Source organism: Epinephelus moara, chromosome 14 (assembly GCF_006386435.1).
Source record: "Epinephelus moara isolate mb chromosome 14, YSFRI_EMoa_1.0, whole genome shotgun sequence".
In the NCBI taxonomy this organism is placed as follows: Eukaryota; Metazoa; Chordata; class Actinopteri; order Perciformes; family Serranidae; genus Epinephelus; species Epinephelus moara.
In genome coordinates this window covers 19,651,231-19,670,436 of record NC_065519.1, presented here as the reverse complement: position 1 = coordinate 19,670,436, position 19,206 = coordinate 19,651,231, and the positions used below count along the sequence as shown (strand labels likewise).

Genomic DNA, 19,206 nt, shown 5'->3' with positions numbered 1-19,206 from the left:
TTAATGTCCATTAGTGGCAGGCAAATTAAAATATGAATGTGTGCTGTCCTGTTTAATAGCATAATAAACAAGGTCCCCTGAATTATTGGTATTTTATCTAATTTTGCATCACTGCAAAATTAGATTGAGAATGCTGTTGAAAGAATGACACTCTTGAGGTCAGTATAACTGCTGCTCAAAATGGATGGTTTTCTTTCATCCTTCCTTAAACAGTCTTAATATGTGAAGGCTGCGGTAACTCAGTGTGCACAGGAAACATAGTTTTTGTTAGTGTTCTGTCTCTCTCACATTATCTTCTACCTTCATCTCATACTGCAGGTAAGAAGTGGAAGAAAACATGTTGTGTTCCCTCCTTCGTGCTGTTTGCATTGACACTGGGATGCCTGATCACTGGTATGGCTCTGTTGGCCATCTTTAAGGTGGGTTAATAGAGTAATGAGCTGGATACACTGTGTTTAAACAGTACGCCTTCTAACCACTAGGTGACAGGATGCCCCACTAATCAGTTCCAATGCTTTCATTTCTCCAGGTGGACTCTGAGAACTTGACAGTGAATGCAGTGCTGATAGCCATGGCCAGTGTGGTGGGCTTGGCCTTACTCCTCAACTGTAGGACCTGGTGGCAGGTGGCCGACTCTGTCCTTAACTCCCAGAGGAAACGGCTGCACAGTGCTGCCAACAACATGCATAGACTCAAGAGTGAAGGCTTTATGAAGGTAGACTAAAACAGTTTATTCATTGTACTCAGTGAAGGATGAATGCAAATCCTTCGACGTCCTGTTGTCGTGGCTAAAGGGGCATTCCATTTGCTTATGAAGTTATGACGCTGTAGTTCCTAAAACCAATCATTTTCCTTTGTCCTTGTTTTTAGCAATTGATTTTCTTTCCCTGTCTCACACCAGGTTCTGAAGCATGAAGTAGAGCTAATGTCAAAAATGGCCAAGACCATTGATGGCTTCACCCAGAACCAGACACGCATGGCTGTCATCATAGACGGACTGGACGCCTGTGAGCAGGACAGAGTTCTGCAGATGCTGGACACGGTGTGTGTTTGCACATGTGTGTGTGGGAACAAAAATGATGAGTGGAGCTTCCTTTTGACTGATAACATGAGATACTATAAAGCAATTATATTTTCAACATCTGTCACTCAAGCAAATTTCTTACCATGAGACAGACTGTCGTAGAGCTGCCGCCATTTGGCTTTAACTTTAGTGGGTCTCCCACCTGTGCACACAGAGCCCACACATCTCCAGTACTGTGCAGCCACCCTGGTGTTCCCAGCTGCCTCAGCTCTCCTCCAAGTTTAGATTCTTCCTCCCAGCTGCTGTAATAAAATTTCCTTTAGCCAAATGTTATTATTTGATGAAGTAATCCCAGAGAAGATGGCAACCTCCTGTGTGCTAATGTAATCTTCTCATCTCTGCAAGCACCTCCCAGTCACTCTGAAACCATCTTGTTTTCAGAGAGATTCAAACACAGCACTCTGAAATCCTTTTTTCGTAGGTTACACAAATTGAATCTTTTTTTTTCCTCCAGTCTGTGTACTTTTCCGACCAGATAATTTGCATCAAAGATGCAGATCATGTGATGGCGCCCTGAGCTGATGGTGCTGACAGCTGCTGTAGGGACAGAGGTTCATCATCTTGTGGGGCGAGGCTGATGGTGCTGGCCAGGGGTTAACAAACCATGTATGCATGTAGCACAAATCGATGTCCTGTGACACTTGGACAATGTCCCTTAGTTAGCAGAGTGGAAATCCCCGACACCATGTGCTGCAGACAGTCAGTTCTCACGGGTGTCATTAACTTTAAGTACTACGGCTGACTGGTGCCTCTAGCTGACATGTTGTTGATTAGATTGTAAACTTCACATTTTGACACTAAAGTAGTAGACACTCAAAGTTCACAAACCTGTGTCTGAAAGCATCACGAAAAGTTCTTGTTTGGTGAACACATTTTATGAAAAAATAAAAAAGGGTGGTGAGAGATATCCTTTACACACCAACTTACGCTTCCTTTCTCGTTTCAGGTGAGGGTACTCTTCTCCAAAGGCCCTTTTATCTCCATCTTTGCAAGTGACCCCCATATTATCATCAAAGCCATCAACCAAAACCTCAACAGCGTGCTAAGAGACTCCAACATCAACGGACATGACTACATGAGGAACATCGTCCACCTGCCAGTATTCCTCAACAGCAGAGGCCTCAGTACGGCCAAGAAGCTCTGCATGGCGACCCCCGTCAATGGAGAACCATCGTCTGCTGAGGGTAAAGGGCTGATATACAACATATTGTATAGTGCACACATGTATGGTGGACTGCACACAGTTTGGGGCCATTTGGGGCATGAATTGACAGGTTCTGTAGATACAGTGCTATTTTAAAGGATACGTCCCTTATTTTATTTAAATGTACTATTTAAGGTTATTATAACATTCCCTATGTATTCAAATCAAAAAATTCGGATACCACGTTAGTTTGGAACCCAAAGTCACACAATAACACAAACAAACTAAACTATTGAAGGGGTGGTACACCAGCAACTCCCATGTGCTGCAAGGTAAAATGATTGCTTCTGTCAAAGAAGTATGGTGGCTTTGCAGTACGCTGTTGGAGGGGCTGTCCCAAAACAAGGTAAAGCGGTAAAAATAATCCAAATATAATGTGTAATTAAGCTGATATATCTGTTTTGCTGGTGCCCCCGTCTACAGCAACCGGACTTTTCGACATAAATAGTGTTTTCACCTTGCCAAACACATAGTTGCTGGTCTACCACTGCCTTGAATGGTTTCTTTGTGTTATTGTGTGACTTTCGGAACTAAACTAACATGGGATCCACAGAAGTATATTGCTTTTCACCTGGTTGTCTAAAGGTGTAATAACCCTTAAATACAGGCATTTAATATTTATTGTTCATTTTATTTTTTACTCAAATGCACTGCTCAGTTTTTTATTCTCTTTCTCTTCAGGATGGCATGAGGATATGGAGAGGAAGATGTCTCTGACCAGCCTGGGCCAAGACAAGTTTGGCAGCAAGACCGCCCTAAACCGCAGGGTAACAGCTATTCACGTTTATGTCTATAGACCAATATCACATACTATGTTTTGTTGGGGTTTACAGCCCCACATCAGTAGTTCCCAACCCCACCCATGCTCTGAAACTAAAGAAGACAAGGAAGAGAAAGAGAGATCCCCCCTTCTCAGATGGTAGGGGATGCAGTGTGAGTCATAGGAGGAAAAATGATAATAATAATAATAGACAGGCATCAATAAAAATACAAGTCCAAGAGTAGGATTATTGTAAAGCCAAATCAGTTATACCAACACCAATATATCAAGCAGTGTTTATTCTACTTGTCACCCTAGATAGACGCAGTTCAAACCCCACCCTAACCCATAACAACCAAATCAAAAAAGCCAACAATAATAACAAATTGCAGAGAAGCTTTCAATACAAAGTTTAAAATGGAGACAGATGTATTGTTCATAGAGCAGGCTAAAATAAATTGTTTTCCCACCACACTTATTCCCACAGCGCTCATGTTATACGGAAATATTGTACAGCTGGAAATTAATATCATAACATTAATCAAAGCAAATTAAAATGCAGTTAGTTCACCACAGCTTGAATAGAAAACATTGGATTAGGGTTAGAGATGCTGCCTTACAAACTGTCAGCGCTCTCTGTGTTCGGTCTCCTCCCTGAATGGCGGGAGGGGGTTCAGTGCAGGCGTGGTGTTGGCAAGCGGCGCAGAGGCCAGAGGACAGAAGGAGACACATGGAGACGAAAAGAGAGGTGCTCGGTGTGCGGCCAAGGTTCCTGGTGTAATTGATGTAATGACTGTTTATCCTTCCTGCTGCGTTGCCACAGCCTAATGACAAGGCCTAGCAGCAGTGGGTCCCTGTGACAAAACACTGGCACCAGGTCTGCTGGCAGGAGGCTAAGTGACTCTGCTGCTGTCGCTGATGCCTCCCTCCCCCCAGCGAGACCTTCCCACTACCCCTCCTTCCTTCCCGCCTCCCTCTCTTGTTTGTTTGTTTGACATTTGTTTGTACCTCGGGTTTATCTAGTACCCTCAATTATTGGTGTTGGCCCTTCTATTACGGGCGGCATGCTCTTTTTATTTGCCCTCCGCCACGAGCTAGCTCTTGGCAGGAGGGCCCTCTTTCTACAAGTGGAGATTAAAATGAGGGCAGGAGGGGAAAATGAATTAGTGGCTCTCCATTTTCATGTGGCTTCTCAAGTTGCAGATGACATTAGGAGTATCTCTACCATCTTATTTCCATTTACTGGAATTAAATCTTGTTTACAAGAACAATAATAATTACCTGGAACTCTGCGCTCAGTATTGCTTTAGTGGAACACAAATGCACAGCAGTAGCACAGTACAGCCCATATGTTATCAGTAGTTAGCTTTGTGTTAAGGGTTACTTTCCCAGTAGTTCCAGGAAGAAAGGAAGGTATAAAAAGAAATCACCAACAGGGCATCAAGTAAGAATCACCTCAAGTCCTTGTCAATCTCAGTACATCTAGTCCTTAAAAAGGAAATTAAAGTGACTATCGTCTCATGACTTTTATCTCATTTATCTAAGTGTCAGCCTCCGGGGCTGAAAAATGAAGCCACTTAAACCAAAACTGCAGTTCTTTACATGGCCACTTGAGACTGGCTCCAGAAACGAGTCAATCCCCATAGACCCCCATGTTAAAAGGCCCAACTTTACAGCAGAAATAAACATGTTTACAGCCTGGTACAAAAATGGTTTTGGTTTCTATAGCTACTTTTCTCATTCATGACAACTGTACGGGGGTGAATTCTTATATAACTCACCCATTTACGTTTTATCAAGGCTTATAGTTATGTATAATTTAGGGCGTGGTAGTCTGAGTGACAGGCTGTCTGAGAGGTCTCACCACAGCCTGTGAGTCAGATCCACCCCTCGCTCCTCCACAGCTCCACCGACTCGGCTGAATATGGTCACTTCTGGCTCCAAAATAACAAGATGGCGACGGACAAAGCGCCGAACTCGAGGCTTCAAAACAGGAGTCTACAAAATAGTGGGTGAAGTCATGGTAGCTACGTCCGGTATTTTGACAGTCTTTGCATTTATCTAGCAAATACTGCTACAAACCCATTGTAAACTCACTGAACAAATAAATTACGGTAAAGAAATTAGGAAAGAATTGTAAATGTGATAATCCCGGGAAACGACACGCATAAAATTAAGGGAGCAGAGACAAAACAAATTCATCAAGTATACCAGATATTTCCTTTTTGTCTATGTATTATCCATAATCATATATAATGGTTATTTTGATCAATACTTAAAACATTTCTCAATATAAAGCAGATGAATCACAGAAAATAAATTAGGAAATCGTATAAATGTGATAATACTGGTTAACCACATACTTAGATTAAGGATAGAAAAAAAAAATTGCATTCATTATTTAAAAAAAATGAAGAATCCACCCTCACAAAGTATGACAGTATTTTACAGAATGATTGAAAAGTGAATCAGCAAGGTTAAGAAGAACGACCAGGATTAAGCAAATCAAGAATCAATCATCTAAATGAACCAACAAAGCTGTAAAACTACATTAAAAATCAACATATATTGAAAAACACACCGCCCAGGACTGTCTGTATGATGGACCTTTTCAGTTCTGACTGAGTGGTGGCCATATGTTTCATCTCTCTGAGAAAGAGGTCATGAGACTGGCGTTACGACTTCAAAGTCAACCAAAAGCCTCGCCTTGGCTCATGACCGTGGCAGCTGTCTGATATCATCACAGCTGTTCTCTGCTAGATCTGTGTCAATAGCTTGCCTGTGTGTCATGACTGTTCAGCTTTGGACAGTGGCTCTTTGATTTTTATTTGCAGTCACAGGGAATTATATGTTTTGCTCACGAAAAGATGGGTGATATTGAAGGAATGATGGAAGACGTTGATCATTATAGTGACAAAATAAAATAGAACTTGAGGCTCTATCCACACATCTACATGTATTCCTCGATCTGTTCAAGCATAAGGTTTTACTGTGACATGACCTGAGATCGCCTGCTCTCCTGTCTCATGATGCACAGCTTGCAGGGATGACGCATGTGTAATCAAAACCTCTGCAGGAGTCAAGACTAATGTAAATGCTTTTGTTTCACTCGTACTTTCAATTTGTCTGTAGAGAGATCTTATTTTTAAGACTTCCCTGCACAGCACACAGCTGTTAAATGTCTCCAGACTGAAGTGTGTTCCCACTGCTAACTACTTTTTTTGACACACAGGATTTCTGCCCTACAGTTTGTGATACATGAACGTTGGATTAAAACAACAAATGAACCCGTCGTCTTGGAGACATAATAATCATGCCAAGCCAGCTGGGAACATGACGAATTTGTAAACATTTCTGATCTCATGCTAATTTGAGTTTCTGTATTTTTCTATAAAGGACACATACCGGCGTCGGCAGATGCAGAGGAGCATCACCAGACAGATGTCCTTTGACCTGACAAAGCTGCTGGTGACGGAGGACTGGTTCAGTGACATCAGCCCACAGACCATGAGGAGGCTGCTCAACATTGTTTCTATCACAGGTAAAGAATAAACCACATTCTGCTTCTCATAATTGTCAAATAACATTTGTCTTTACAGCAACATCAAAGTTATTAAATCCTAGTTTAACTCACTGGATGGTTAGCCAGTAATAAGGAAATATTATTGGGGTTGTAGGAGGAAAAAACACACAAACAAAGCTCTGGTGGCATTTAATTCGAGACCAGCAGGGGTCAACATGTGGTTGCAGAGGCGGTGGAATTAACAAAGCATTTTAATGAAGAGTAGGCAGGCATTGAAATTAAAAATAGATATTACAGTGGAAACCACTCGTATGGATCAAAAAGCTTGGGACAGAATCATTCCCATACAAATGCTGTTTAACTAAGTTGCCAATAGTAATCAAGAAGTCCACTTACACTGTTCACTTTGGGTCTTTCTATAAATTTCAACATATGGAGAAACTATTTACAACCACAGTAAGGTTATTTATTAATTGACATTACTGCCTCAATTGCCTTGTGGGAACCTGTCTGCTTCCTGCTGCTACCTGAGGCCGGTGCTTTATGCACACTGAAGTCATGCTGGGAAAAAGAAAGTCATTTACTCTCATCAAAAACGTAGCCTCCTTGAAGCTTGAACTAACTGCCAAAAACGAGCCAATGAGATGCAGCAGCGATACTTGCCCTGCGTTCCGAGTCGCATACTTAATTTTCTTTTTAGTATCAGTATGTACAGGAGCTGCCCTTACAAAGTACGCACTATAGCATGCAGTATGCATACAACTGGGCCATAGTACTTTGTCATTAAGTTGAGCCTTGAACTTTAACCCTCTTACTCATGTATCTGTTGCATTCTCTACTGTAAAATTTGAAGTAAAAAGAAAAAGTATCTGATCTGGAATACAGCATTGGTGTTCCTCAGGCTACCTCGTGTCGTCTCCTCAAACAGAACAGTCATGGCTGCCAGTGATGGAGACAGAAAACGAATATGCATGAGGAAAGCATGTGTGGTTGAAGCCGTCCTCACAAAGTGGACTGATAATGAACAGCTGAACTTTATTTTCAAACAGTTATTTAAAACCAGTTAAGAGTGAGGCTGTGTATTTCACTACTTTATATTCATGTAATAAATATTCAAATGTCAGTAAGATGGTAATCTGGTTGAGAAATAAAGAAAAAGGTTATATTAACCATCTGCTTTCAGAGATCAGTTTGACCTGGACAAACGTAATCACTGTTAGCAGTTTCCACTTTTTTTGCATTTGCAATAATGTCATGAGAGCAAGTTAAGATTTCAACAATGATGGGCACAGATGTATTAATATATTAGCGACAGATTATACAAGAGTCCTAGACTGTGTGATGTTGGCCAACTTGTGTGAAAGTTGGGACAATAAGCCTCTGTAGCTGAAGCATAATGTGTAATGGATGCCAGTATACTGTATTTACAGTATATTTGATGTAAAACTGATAACTGTGCAGTTACAAGCCCACTTCTCTGCTCTTAATGCCACGACTTTGGGCAGATTATTAATGGACATAGACAATTAGGAGGATGCTAATAATTTTGTCAGGCAGAGTACACCAGAGTGACTTAAAAGGCCACTAATCCTCCACACCATTGTTTACAGGTCGTCTGTTGCGGGCCAATCAGATCATCTTCAACTGGGATCGGCTGGCGTCATGGATCAACCTGACAGAGGAGTGGCCTTACAGGACGTCGTGGATCATCCTGTTTTTGGAAGAGACTGACGGAGTGTCTGACCAGTTGACTCTCAAGACCATCTATGAGAGGTACAAAGACACACGAACATATAAACATATTGACAGACACAACCACCAACTCTTTTATCTGATTAACGAGGTGCACAGACTTATTCAGTACACCCACATAATTTCTTTGTTTCATTCTTTTTTACTTTACTTTCTTCCTTCTTGTTTTATCGTCTTTCCATCACTCTTAAGTCTTAGCTTAGATGAGTTCATCTTAAGGACCCAGTGTTGTCAGTAAAGCGCTGAATCCCTGCAGAGTTGCTCCTGTGTCCTGACCTTCCAGAGGAGATCAAAAAGCCAAAACAGTCAATAAATAATCACATTTCTTGATGTTCTCTCTTTGAAATACTGATATAAGTAACTTTGACCAGCAGGTGGCAGTAGAGGATTTTGTTTTCCGTGTGGGCTACATTAGTCCACACTCACTGCTAATGGCTTTGAGTGCCACACTAATTGGCAACTGACAGACAGATTTTGTAATTGATCATAATGCACAAGACAAACGCTGACTGCGTTACAGCCTGGACCTCTTCAGGGACACATTTCCTTAAAACTGGACAGGAGACGCTCAGACATTTTTTGGTTGAGCAGTGAAGGAAAAGTCTTGTGTGTGTGTGTGTGTGTGTGTGTGTATACAGTATGACTGTTCATGCCTTTGTATGTGTGTGGTCACAGATGCTTTTAGGCGTGCTCACCGCAGACACAGAGGAGGAGGCCGACACAGGCCGAGTCGCTGGGTTTGGGTGCTGTTGTGCATCAGTCGATGGCCTTTAAAGGTTGCACTCTGTCACAATACACTAGCGCCTACGACTCCTGCGGCAGGGAAGCGTCACAGACAGTTACTGTCAGCCAGTCAGCCAGCTACATTCAGCAGACAACCCTCCCTCCCCCCATCTCCAAGGCAAACCACTGCCTCATTAGACTAGGTTTTCTGTTTGGGTTTCAGAGGACAATAAGCATTACCTTCCATTTTTATATAACAGTCAAGTAATACATTAGATGTGTACAGGTTGAGGGGAGAACAGATGACAAGATGTTAGATGAGAAGCATCTTAGTCAGGAGGCTGTAACTCGATTATTGCGCTTGATAATGACGATCCCTGCTTTTTATAATTGTTAATTCATGTGGAAAAATACATCCCCACACTTCTCTGTTGTATATCTTTATAATGTTTAAGTACAGTGAGCATCCTAAAGAAGATCGCCACACTTTTACCATAATTATTGTGGAAAATAAAACTGGGAGATATAATTATACACTAGGACAGCCGTAACATTCTGCAGTGTTTCTACATCTCACCAAAGGCCTGGATTCAAGTGCCTTCACCACAGCATGGGATTGTGCTTACACTGCTCATTAGACTTAATATAGCCATCATCGTGTTTTTGACCAACGGTCCTGTCTTCCTTCATCTTCCTCCTCACTGGGTGTCTTTCCAAATGGCTGCTCTGTTCTGCAGTGGCCGTCGGAGAAGCGGCCTTAATGATGATGACAGGAAGCCTCAAACAGGCTAAACACGACGCCTTGCCTAGAGGCCTTATCTCTTGCACTAATCTTCCGCTGATAAGACTCGGGCCTCTGTCTGCGTATCTTTTTCTGTCTCTCTGCTCTTTTCTTCTCCTTTTTTACAATCCGAGGCTCTTAAGTCCCCTTTTTTGTTCTGGATGAGATGTTCTGTCTTTTTTCCTTAGCGATGGATGGGTACTTGACTGGCCTCTCTGAACCTCAGGCCCTTTCTCCCCGACTGTCTGTCTGCTGGAGAAATGGATAGCTACTTCTTCTTGCTTTCCTTTTTAGCAGTGTATATGAATACACACACGCACAGCACATGTCACATCTTATTTTGTTGCTTAAATTCAATCAGTGGACCATTTCCTGTATCTCAGAGTTAGCATCTTTTTGGTCAATTGTTACCGCCAGACCGACATGCTTCAGACCTCATGTGTGTGCTTTGTTTGTGTTCTAACATGCATACATAGAGTTGTTGTACCCAGCCATTTTTACACAGCGGAACTGCACATCCCCTGAGCGTTACTAAGTGAATATATTAGTGGTGAAGTGAACGTGGGGGTGAGTCAGCCCCTTATAGGTCAACTGTCGCCCTGCATCTCAGTCACAAAGCAGCATGCTCTTCCTCTCCTCTCTTCTCTGTGAGGCTTGCTAGAGCTCAGCAGGCCACAACACACAGAGCATCAGAAATGTTACGTTTTATAAGTCGTTATAGATAAATCAGACATCTAGGATTAAGGTAAAAATAAAATTTGGCTTAACGTCAGTCTCAGTTTAGACTTCATGCCCTACCTAGCCCTCCAAATTAAAACTATATTGACCCATACACTACTAAACCACAGGGAAATACTGCATGAGTTACACAGAGTGCCTCTCAGTGATGAAGGTGACAGCTACTCTCCATGGCACGTGCCTGAACTCCTGGAAAAGAGAGAAAAAATAGAAACACTCGCCCACCTTCCCTCATATCTCACACAAACACACACGCTTTCGAAACGACTAAAAGCTGTTTTTAGCAACTTGCCTGGCAATAACAAGTGCCATGAAGGGCTGTGAAGTGTCATTGTAGGACACGGCGTGAAGAGAAATGTGTAGCGCTAATTCCCATAGCGGGAGCGGGCCAGTACAGCCGTCTTAATCTGATGGAGAATGTGTAATCGGTTAATAACCTCAGCGATTTCTATCATTAACGGTAAGGCCGGGGGCTGCCCAGACTAATGCAAGGTAGCAGGGGGAAATATCTGTGTGTAACAAAGATGGCACTGTCTGTAGGAGATATTGGTTCAAAGTAATCAAGCTTACACACACACATGCATACACAGAGTGCAGCTGAAATGTTTGTCTCGCTAGTCCTGCAGGGGGAAACTACAGATTACACCTGGAGTGGTGAGCCAGCGTCAGGGCCTGCCCAGCACACTGACAGAAAGCGGAACAGAAAACAAAACAAGTAGTGTTTTGGACCGGCCTTCAAATTTGTAGCCGTCAAATTAACAGCCCCAAATCCGTGTTTTGAATGCTGTTTTTTGATCACCAGCAAATTGAATTTGGAGCCTCCAGCCTTGTGACTATCATTTTCAGCTGTATCATTTCTTCCTTCTCAGTATCTCAGTGTCTTCTCAGGAGTTAGTTGTTCCTAGTTTTAGCTGCCATTAGAGACTTAATGAGTATAGCTAACCTAGCTCACTCCTGCTTCATGGTTATTGCTTTAAAGCAGCCCTGCCATTTCCCAGAGACTGTTAATGGGCTTTTTGTATGTTTATTTCCTTGATATTGTTTAGAGTCATTACATTACAGAAAAGCTTCCGCTAAATAGCTAAATGTAGAGTGATTTCAAGTGGCTGAGCCAGTGTAGGTCCTGGATGTTAGACACGTGGCTGTTGTTATGACTTTTGCTATGTTTTTGGAAATCTGACCATCTTTATACTTTTTATTCTTTTTAGCTCCCTATTATCTTTTCTAAAAATAGTCAGTTGTCTTCCTGGGGGGCTTGTGTGTGTTGATGTTGACCTAAATTTCATACTTAAATTGCAGATGCTGCCTTTAAAGATTTAATAGCACATTTCTGCATAAATTTGCTTTGTAATGTAGAGACATGGCTCGATATTAGGCAATTCACTTTGTTATTCGTCTTTACTTAGACAGAAGATTAACATGAAATGACTCAGCAACTTTTATATAGTCGATTAAATCAATTAAAAATGTACTGGTTCAAGCTACTCAAAGGGGATGATTTGCTGATTTTAATTGTTTTCAATTCTATTAAAGTCAATATCTTTGGATGTGGGACTGTTGATCAGGCAAAACAAGCAATACGAAGATGTCAACTTATGTTCTTGGTAAGGCTAAGTATCTTTTAAAGAATTACGATACCAGTACCAAAACCATTATGTTTAAAGTCATACTAATACAATAAAGTACTTTGATTTTTTTTTTAAACTTCATTCGATGCCCATCATGTGAATGGAAGCATTCGGTCACATAAATGCCATCAGACACCACAGGCATGTAGTATAGCCATACTTTCAAACCCTTTGGTGGCATCTCGGCACGCTGCTGCCAACTCAATCAAATATACTGTGCACGACTTCATAGCACAGACTGTATGGTAACTGCTGTTGTAGGGGGCGAGGAATGCTTGTGGTGATTGGCTGCAAGCGAAACAAATCATCAAATAATGNTGGTGGCATCTCGGCACACTGCTGCCAACTCAATCAAATATACTGTGCACGACTTCATAGCACAGACTGTATGGGCTGTAACTGCTGTTGTAGGGGGCGAGGAATGCTTGTGGTGATTGGCTGCAAGCGAAACAAATCATCAAATAATGATTTTTTTCTAGATCTAGGTACAAAAGAATCAAATGCACTGATAATTTGACTGGAGAAGTTTTGATACTACTCCATACTGGATTGTTTTGGTCGATACCTGAATAGTTTCGAGCAATGATACCCAACGCTAGATCTCGAAAGGTGCGATTGACTTTGTTCTCTGTTTTCTGTTATTTTATAGAACTATTCATCGACTAACTGAGATGATAATAGGCAGTTTAGTAGTTCTTGTAGCCCTGGTGTCATGTTAGGCAAGATGAATCAATCACACAGACTAGCATGGAAGTGTGAGTGAAACCGATATCAGGGGACATGATCAGTCAGTTACGATTTCTCTGGAAACACCTTGAAGGACCTTTAAAGGACCGCCGATGCAGTCTGTAGGCAACAGTTTCAGTTAATGTCTCTATTTATTAGTTATATACCTTTGACAGTGGTGATTTGTTTCAAAGTAAAGAGTTCTGTGTTTCGCTTGAAGGGTTAACATATTTGGACCTAATGATGTATGGGGGTGGGTTCAGTCGGCCCCTCAGAGAGTTTATTCCTGGATGCCCAGATCCCGTTTTCAGCACTAGGAGAGAAAAAAAAAGTGTCACTGGTCCACTGAGCAGGTTCCTGCACTGCTCTGACATCTGGTGCCCTGTCTGTGCCAGGATGCCCCCGCCGCACTCAGGAGTGTGTTTCTGGCGCTGCACCTGAATCCTCTGTTCATTACACCCACACATACATACACACACAAACTATTGCATATAGACACACTCACACACACATGCGCACACTGTGGCAGAATGCATGCACGCTGTAACTGAAACAAGCACACATACAAACACTATTTGCCACTACAAGCGTTTGTGATCGAACATATGCATGCGCACACTTCAGATCACACATAAAGCTGGTGTGTGTGGTACGCATGCAACACACACGCGTATCTACACACAAACACACCTAGCTCTCACACCAGTGCAAGAGCATATGTCACCCCCAACTCCTCTGAGAATCAGTGTAATTAATCAGACCCTGAGATGCAGGCTGCATTCAACAAACACGCTTATGCACACACACACGTTCACACACACGTTCACACAGCACAGGAGGCAGAACACAGCAGAAGAATTGTTGTCAGGTAAAATTGTGGTTTTAGAAGTGCTGTTCGTTCTGTTGCCAGTACTTGTGTGTAAAACAAATCTCTAAATCCTGATGCACTTTCTGCTTTTAATTTTTACGTCACAGCTTATGAACAATCAACTCTCCGTCCTTCAGCTTTTCTTCCTCTCTGCTTAGTTGTTCCGACCCTTCATTCATCAACCAAACAATCTCCCTCTCAGCGACGTGACTAGAGCCAGGCACTTCTCGGACACTTCAAAACTTTTTTTTTTTTTTTTTTCCCTTCTTTCCTCACTAATCGCACTCTGAATGAATACGTAGCCAGGCAATTCAGTCTTAATTAGAGAGACTCTTATCCCAAGTACTGAAACATTAAGATGACACTCTCTTCATTCAGGATTACTTTAATTGGCACAATTATTGTAATTTGGTTGCAATTATGTGCTGGGATAAAAGTGCTGTTCCAAAGCTCATGCGGGTGATTCCCTTTATGTGGAATCCTTTAATAAGCTCTTAAATATCTGACCGCGAAAAAAAAAAAAGGCGAGATCTTATTCTTTTCTTATGATGAATACTTTTGAACTTTCCCTGCCCTCAAATGAAAAGTCTTTATTCTTTGCTATGTGGCTTAATGTTCATGTGACTTCGCCTTGTATTCGTGACACTTTCTGTCATCTGGATGCGCGGAAAATGCTAAAAAAACAATGTTTTTTTTCCTCATCTCATTGTCCCCGAGCTAAATCCCTCCAGGAGACGTTTCAGTGAAAAGCAGAGTATAACTGGTAATGCCATCGCTCATTGCGCTGCCGTTTGCCAAGAGGCCTGAAAACGTGTATGGATTTGTAAAGGCTGGTGTGAAACCACCTATGTCTCAATAGAGTTCTGGCTCCATCACTGATAGGACACTGGCATTGATTCCGCACACCAGTGTGCAGACAGACCACCTGACTGACGAGTAAGATAAAGACAGACGGAGACAAAAAAAAGAAAGTATGGTAGGTGTGAGATAAAGATGGAAAACGGAGAGGGTTGGGATTAGATAAGAGAGGGCATTAAGAGAAAGTGGGAAGAAAAGAGAGTCTGGTCTCTGGAGGTAAAACGAGGTAAAAGAATTAAAGTGTGTTTAGAGGATCAGACCAGATACCAGGAGCGTTCCTGCAAGGCGAGTTTGCCGTCGGTGTGTTCATGTCTCAGGTGTATTCAAAGCCTCAGGTGATGCTGCTGCGCGAAGTGAGATAGTCTAGGAGGTGGACACACACAGATTCATGCACATGTCCCCTGGGCCCCACATGGCTGTTTATAGAGTGAAACTGGTCCTCTGCTGATTTGAGAGTGTGTGTGTGTGTCGGTCGCCCCAGCTAGCATTGTCATTCCTCCATCCCTCAGGTGTTTGGCGGTGGTGACTCAGACACGAATCGGCTACAGCCAGCTCTACCACCACTCAAATCCCGCTGAGCTGCTCAAAATGTTAAACAAAAAAAACACTGCAGCCACCGCGAGTGCATACAGGTGACACAGGAGGAGGTGTCTGTGCAAGGTGTGTTTTTAATTGTGTATGTGTGTATTTGTGCGCGGAGCCTACCACGTGAGGACGGATAGAACGTCATGCAGCATTCTTTGTTAGAAAATCCTCAAAGCGCTTTTCATTGCTGCCTGTAAGCCGAGGTTGAGGGATTAGTCTAATTGGTCTGAAACAAGAGAACTGCTCTGTTCCCTTTTTGTGCAAAGCATAAAGAATCATTTCAAATGCAATAAAAGCCCCTGCTACACCTCCGACTGGCCTCTGCTCTTTAGTCATAGAGTCGTCCATCAGTGACGACAAGGTTGGATTAACATTTAAATGTGACACTGAGATGGAAGGAGAGGAGGGCTGAGAAGCAGACATCTGCCTGATACTCTGGTATTTCTGCATTATCGCTGATCTCTCGCCCGCTCTGCTGTCTCTTTGTGCCGGAACTGCTGGAAGGTGGGGGGCTGATTATAAATAGCAGCGCAGGGTTGCAAGAGGGTCAGCGCTGACCTTTAAGTGGACAACGAGATTTGCCACTCAGACGCCGCAGGAGCCACAGGCACACTTGATAGTTGGACGCACACACATGATGCACACACACACACACACACACACACACACATTCAACCCTTAACTGACGTTAACATCCTAGCCCTTCAAAAGTCAATGGAGGTCAGGCCCTTTTAGGGCGTGTGTGTGTGTGTGTGTGTGTGTGTGTGCGTGTGTGTGTGTGTGTGTGTAGAAACCACACTGAAATGGCAAAGAATGACTAGTGGGCAAGCCCAAAGACGGTGAATTACAGATTGAGCCTATATTGGGAGGAATCACGTGCGTCCTTTTCTTCCCCATCTTTGCTTTTAAAGCAGCTTTTATTTGGGCATGTGATCACGGTACCAGCCCTGTACAGCTCAAGGATTTAGTTATCAGATTTGTCTGCTGTGGTCTCTCAAGCAATGTGCTTCAGAAAGTTCTTAAAAATAAGGAGAGGCTTACCTCACTGCCACAAACTCAGACACAAATTGGAGTGGAGGAGCTTTTGTAATTATTAGGGCTGCGCTGCTCCCTGAAGTCAAAGACTCAAATCATCAGTCAGAGACCCCTCAGTCAGTTGAGAGTCTTCAAGTCTAGCAGTCTTTTTCTTTTGTCAGTCAGTGAGCAGTGTCCTAGGGACAAATTTTCCCCAGATTTAGCTGCAGGGTGAGCACTCCTCGCTTTCATGCTGCTCTCCAGTACAGTCCAGTAGTTGTAGACCCAGACCCTGGGTGAGTCTCAGTGAGACAGAGAAAGCAGCCAAAAGGAAGGGAGGCCAGAGGGCTCTGAGATATAGAAGTGGTGAATTTGCAGCTCACAGCAACTTCATACGATTCAGTCTTTGGCTTTTGTTTGATCTAGTGTCAGAAAAAAAGTGTTGTGACACATTTCTGACCCATTGCTAGCATAGTTAGCATGCAATAATTAGCTAACTTGGCATGTTTACTTCATCCTAAACGTTCCTCAGAACCCCATTTGAATGCTCAAACTCTATATCGAAACGAAGGAATAAATAGCCAAATATTCGTATTGAACAGCCAAATCCGATTCAGTTTTACAATATAACATACTCTCTTTGTCTCGCTCTTTCTCTCCCATGCTCATGTGCTCATTGACATTCTCCTATCCCTCTCCCATCTTATTTCTGATGCACACATCCCACTCTGTGAAGTTAATCACAGGATTACTGGTTCAGCCTGAGAATCCCAAGCTTTAATTGTCACATTCATCACTCACTGTATGGATTTTTAGCTCCATAACAGACTTATTCCAGATGTATTCTGATCCTATCGGCTGCAGAAGAGCACATTTGTCTTCACTTTTGCAGTCCAGCCCACTTAACTCTGCATCAGACCGCCTATCAACTGACCATTACGGCTATCAAACAACCACATACGCTGATATGAACTCCGTGGTGCAATTAGTGTCACAATGAACGAACTTTGCCATGGCCCTAAGATGCTCCAAACTCTACTCTGGCGCATAAATCACCAAGCTGAGGTTTAGTGTTTTAGTATTTGTCAAGAATGAGGCTTTAGTTACTCTGAGTGGAGGGTTCAGTTAAGGTTTTTGGGGTCTGGAACAACGAGGCTCCGTTTCGGTGCTACACATGAGTTTAATCAACATTTCGGGGAACCGCTGAGTCCTGAGCGCGTCTCAAAAGAGAGGCCGCTCGCTCCTAAGCAGTTCAGTTTTTATCAGCCTGGTGTGTTTCCCATTAGCCTGCTTGTCTCTGTGGTTAGCTTTGGGATGCACAGGTCCAGCTTAGTACAAGAGAGTTTCAATTATTGGACTAAACTTTGCCACGAATGTATATGGAAAGCAGACGCTGCCACAAGTTGTCAGTTGGCACTGCCAAGACAAGGAAGCAAAAAAAGAGAGAAAGTTAGAGACAGAGGGGAAAGCAGAGACAGAGGGTGTCCACAGTACTTGAAGCATTTGATTCAAATCAAGGAAATACGTCTGGATTTTAAGGAGACAAAGAACATGGCGTCATCTAAAGTGAAAACATATTTTTGCTCTCTCCCTCTGCCTTTGGGGTGGTGGAGGCTTTGGCAGCTTCCACTGTAACAATAACCTCTCTCAGCACTGATGCTGCAAGTCCACGCGCCAGCTTGCCGGTCTGTCCGCCTGTCCACTGTTTTCCCAGAGCGGGCCTCACTGGGTTCATCCACACGCTTGGCAGACACTGTGCCAGCGTCTCTGACCAGGAGAGGAATGTGCCGGACCCGGGCCTGGTTAACTTCTTCACCCACACACTGTTGTACTGGTCACACAGCGTCTGACATTGAAACTCTTGAGCTTCTCAAACACAATGTGCACAGGCGTTTGTCTGTTCTGCAGGCATCTCTCTCTGTCTTTGGGCCCCTTTATGGAAATGTTTGGCAGCAAGACCACCTCTTTGTGGCGTGTGTGCGCATGTCGTCCATAAGCACAGAGGGCAGCTGTAAAGCAAAGTCAAGTGGCACATTCATACTTTCAGCGCCCAAACAGCGGATGGAGGGGATAGAGAGATGAATTCTGCTCAGTCCCGTCAGCTGCAGCGTGTGGGAGGTTGAGAGGAGAAGAAAGGCTATGCTCCAGTCAGCTTTGGGACCTATTAGCATTTGGATAAGCTTAGAAAGCTCCCAGTGGCCACGCCACACAGAGAGTGGTCGGGCCTAAGCGCCTGTACTGCTGCAGCTATAAGCTCGGTCCAGTCAATGGGCCCATTGTGCAGGAACGGCTGCAGGGCTGCCCGACGGCCTTTATCGCACTCGTCCTCAGCCTGCTTGAAAGTAGCACGCCGGCTTCCTTGGCGCTCCAACCCGAGCATCCATCTTGTCATTTGGCAACTGATTGCTGATAAGAAAGGCTTTGTTCATTTCGCCTCTATCGTCTGTTCACTGTGAGGATGACTAAGTCTGAAGTGATTTGTGTCAATTGCTTAATGCCAAGGCCAACAACTCATCATTAGTTAACTGCAAATGATGTCATTTGAAGTGGTTAAACCTCATTGACAAACTGCTGTTGTCATTTAATGGGTGCTGTTTGTTCTGTAACACCGTGCAGTTCAGCGTGTTGGCCAGAATCAGTCTTAGCTACGTGAAGTCTTATGAATTATCATCTGTCAGTTTGTCTGTAATCTGTTTCTTCCTTCATTTGTTCTTCTCTAAAGTCTGCCTCATCAACTGTCCATTGATGGTTGGTGCTCTCTGATCTTTACCGATGATCTTATAAGGTCGGTGTTGAAGTGTGAGCTCCACATTGTGTCTGGCCGGCCACTCCCGCAGGCCTGTCTGTCCAGTCAACTGGGAACATCAGGAGTGGACCTCTTACTCTCTCGCTCTCCCCTTTTTTCTTTCCATCTGTCTGGGTGTAACTCAGTGATGGATGTCCTTGGTTTGTTCTTCTCACC

At 43.2% G+C, this 19,206-nt stretch overlaps 1 protein-coding gene across 7 annotated transcripts in view; it reads left to right on the top strand.

Annotated features, from left to right (window-relative positions):
• The window catches only part of kidins220a (kinase D-interacting substrate 220a), a 55,189-nt gene that overhangs the window by 18,083 nt on the left and 17,900 nt on the right, over positions 1–19,206 (top strand). For all 7 annotated transcript variants that reach the window (XM_050062876.1, XM_050062875.1, XM_050062877.1 and 4 more), the window contains 7 exons: positions 319–419; positions 530–715; positions 902–1,042; positions 2,031–2,268; positions 2,970–3,055; positions 6,445–6,589; positions 8,182–8,344. In XM_050062876.1, coding sequence (XP_049918833.1) covers positions 319–419; positions 530–715; positions 902–1,042; positions 2,031–2,268; positions 2,970–3,055; positions 6,445–6,589; positions 8,182–8,344 — 1,060 coding nt within the window. The remainder of the gene's footprint in view (positions 1–318; positions 420–529; positions 716–901; positions 1,043–2,030; positions 2,269–2,969; positions 3,056–6,444; positions 6,590–8,181; positions 8,345–19,206) is intronic.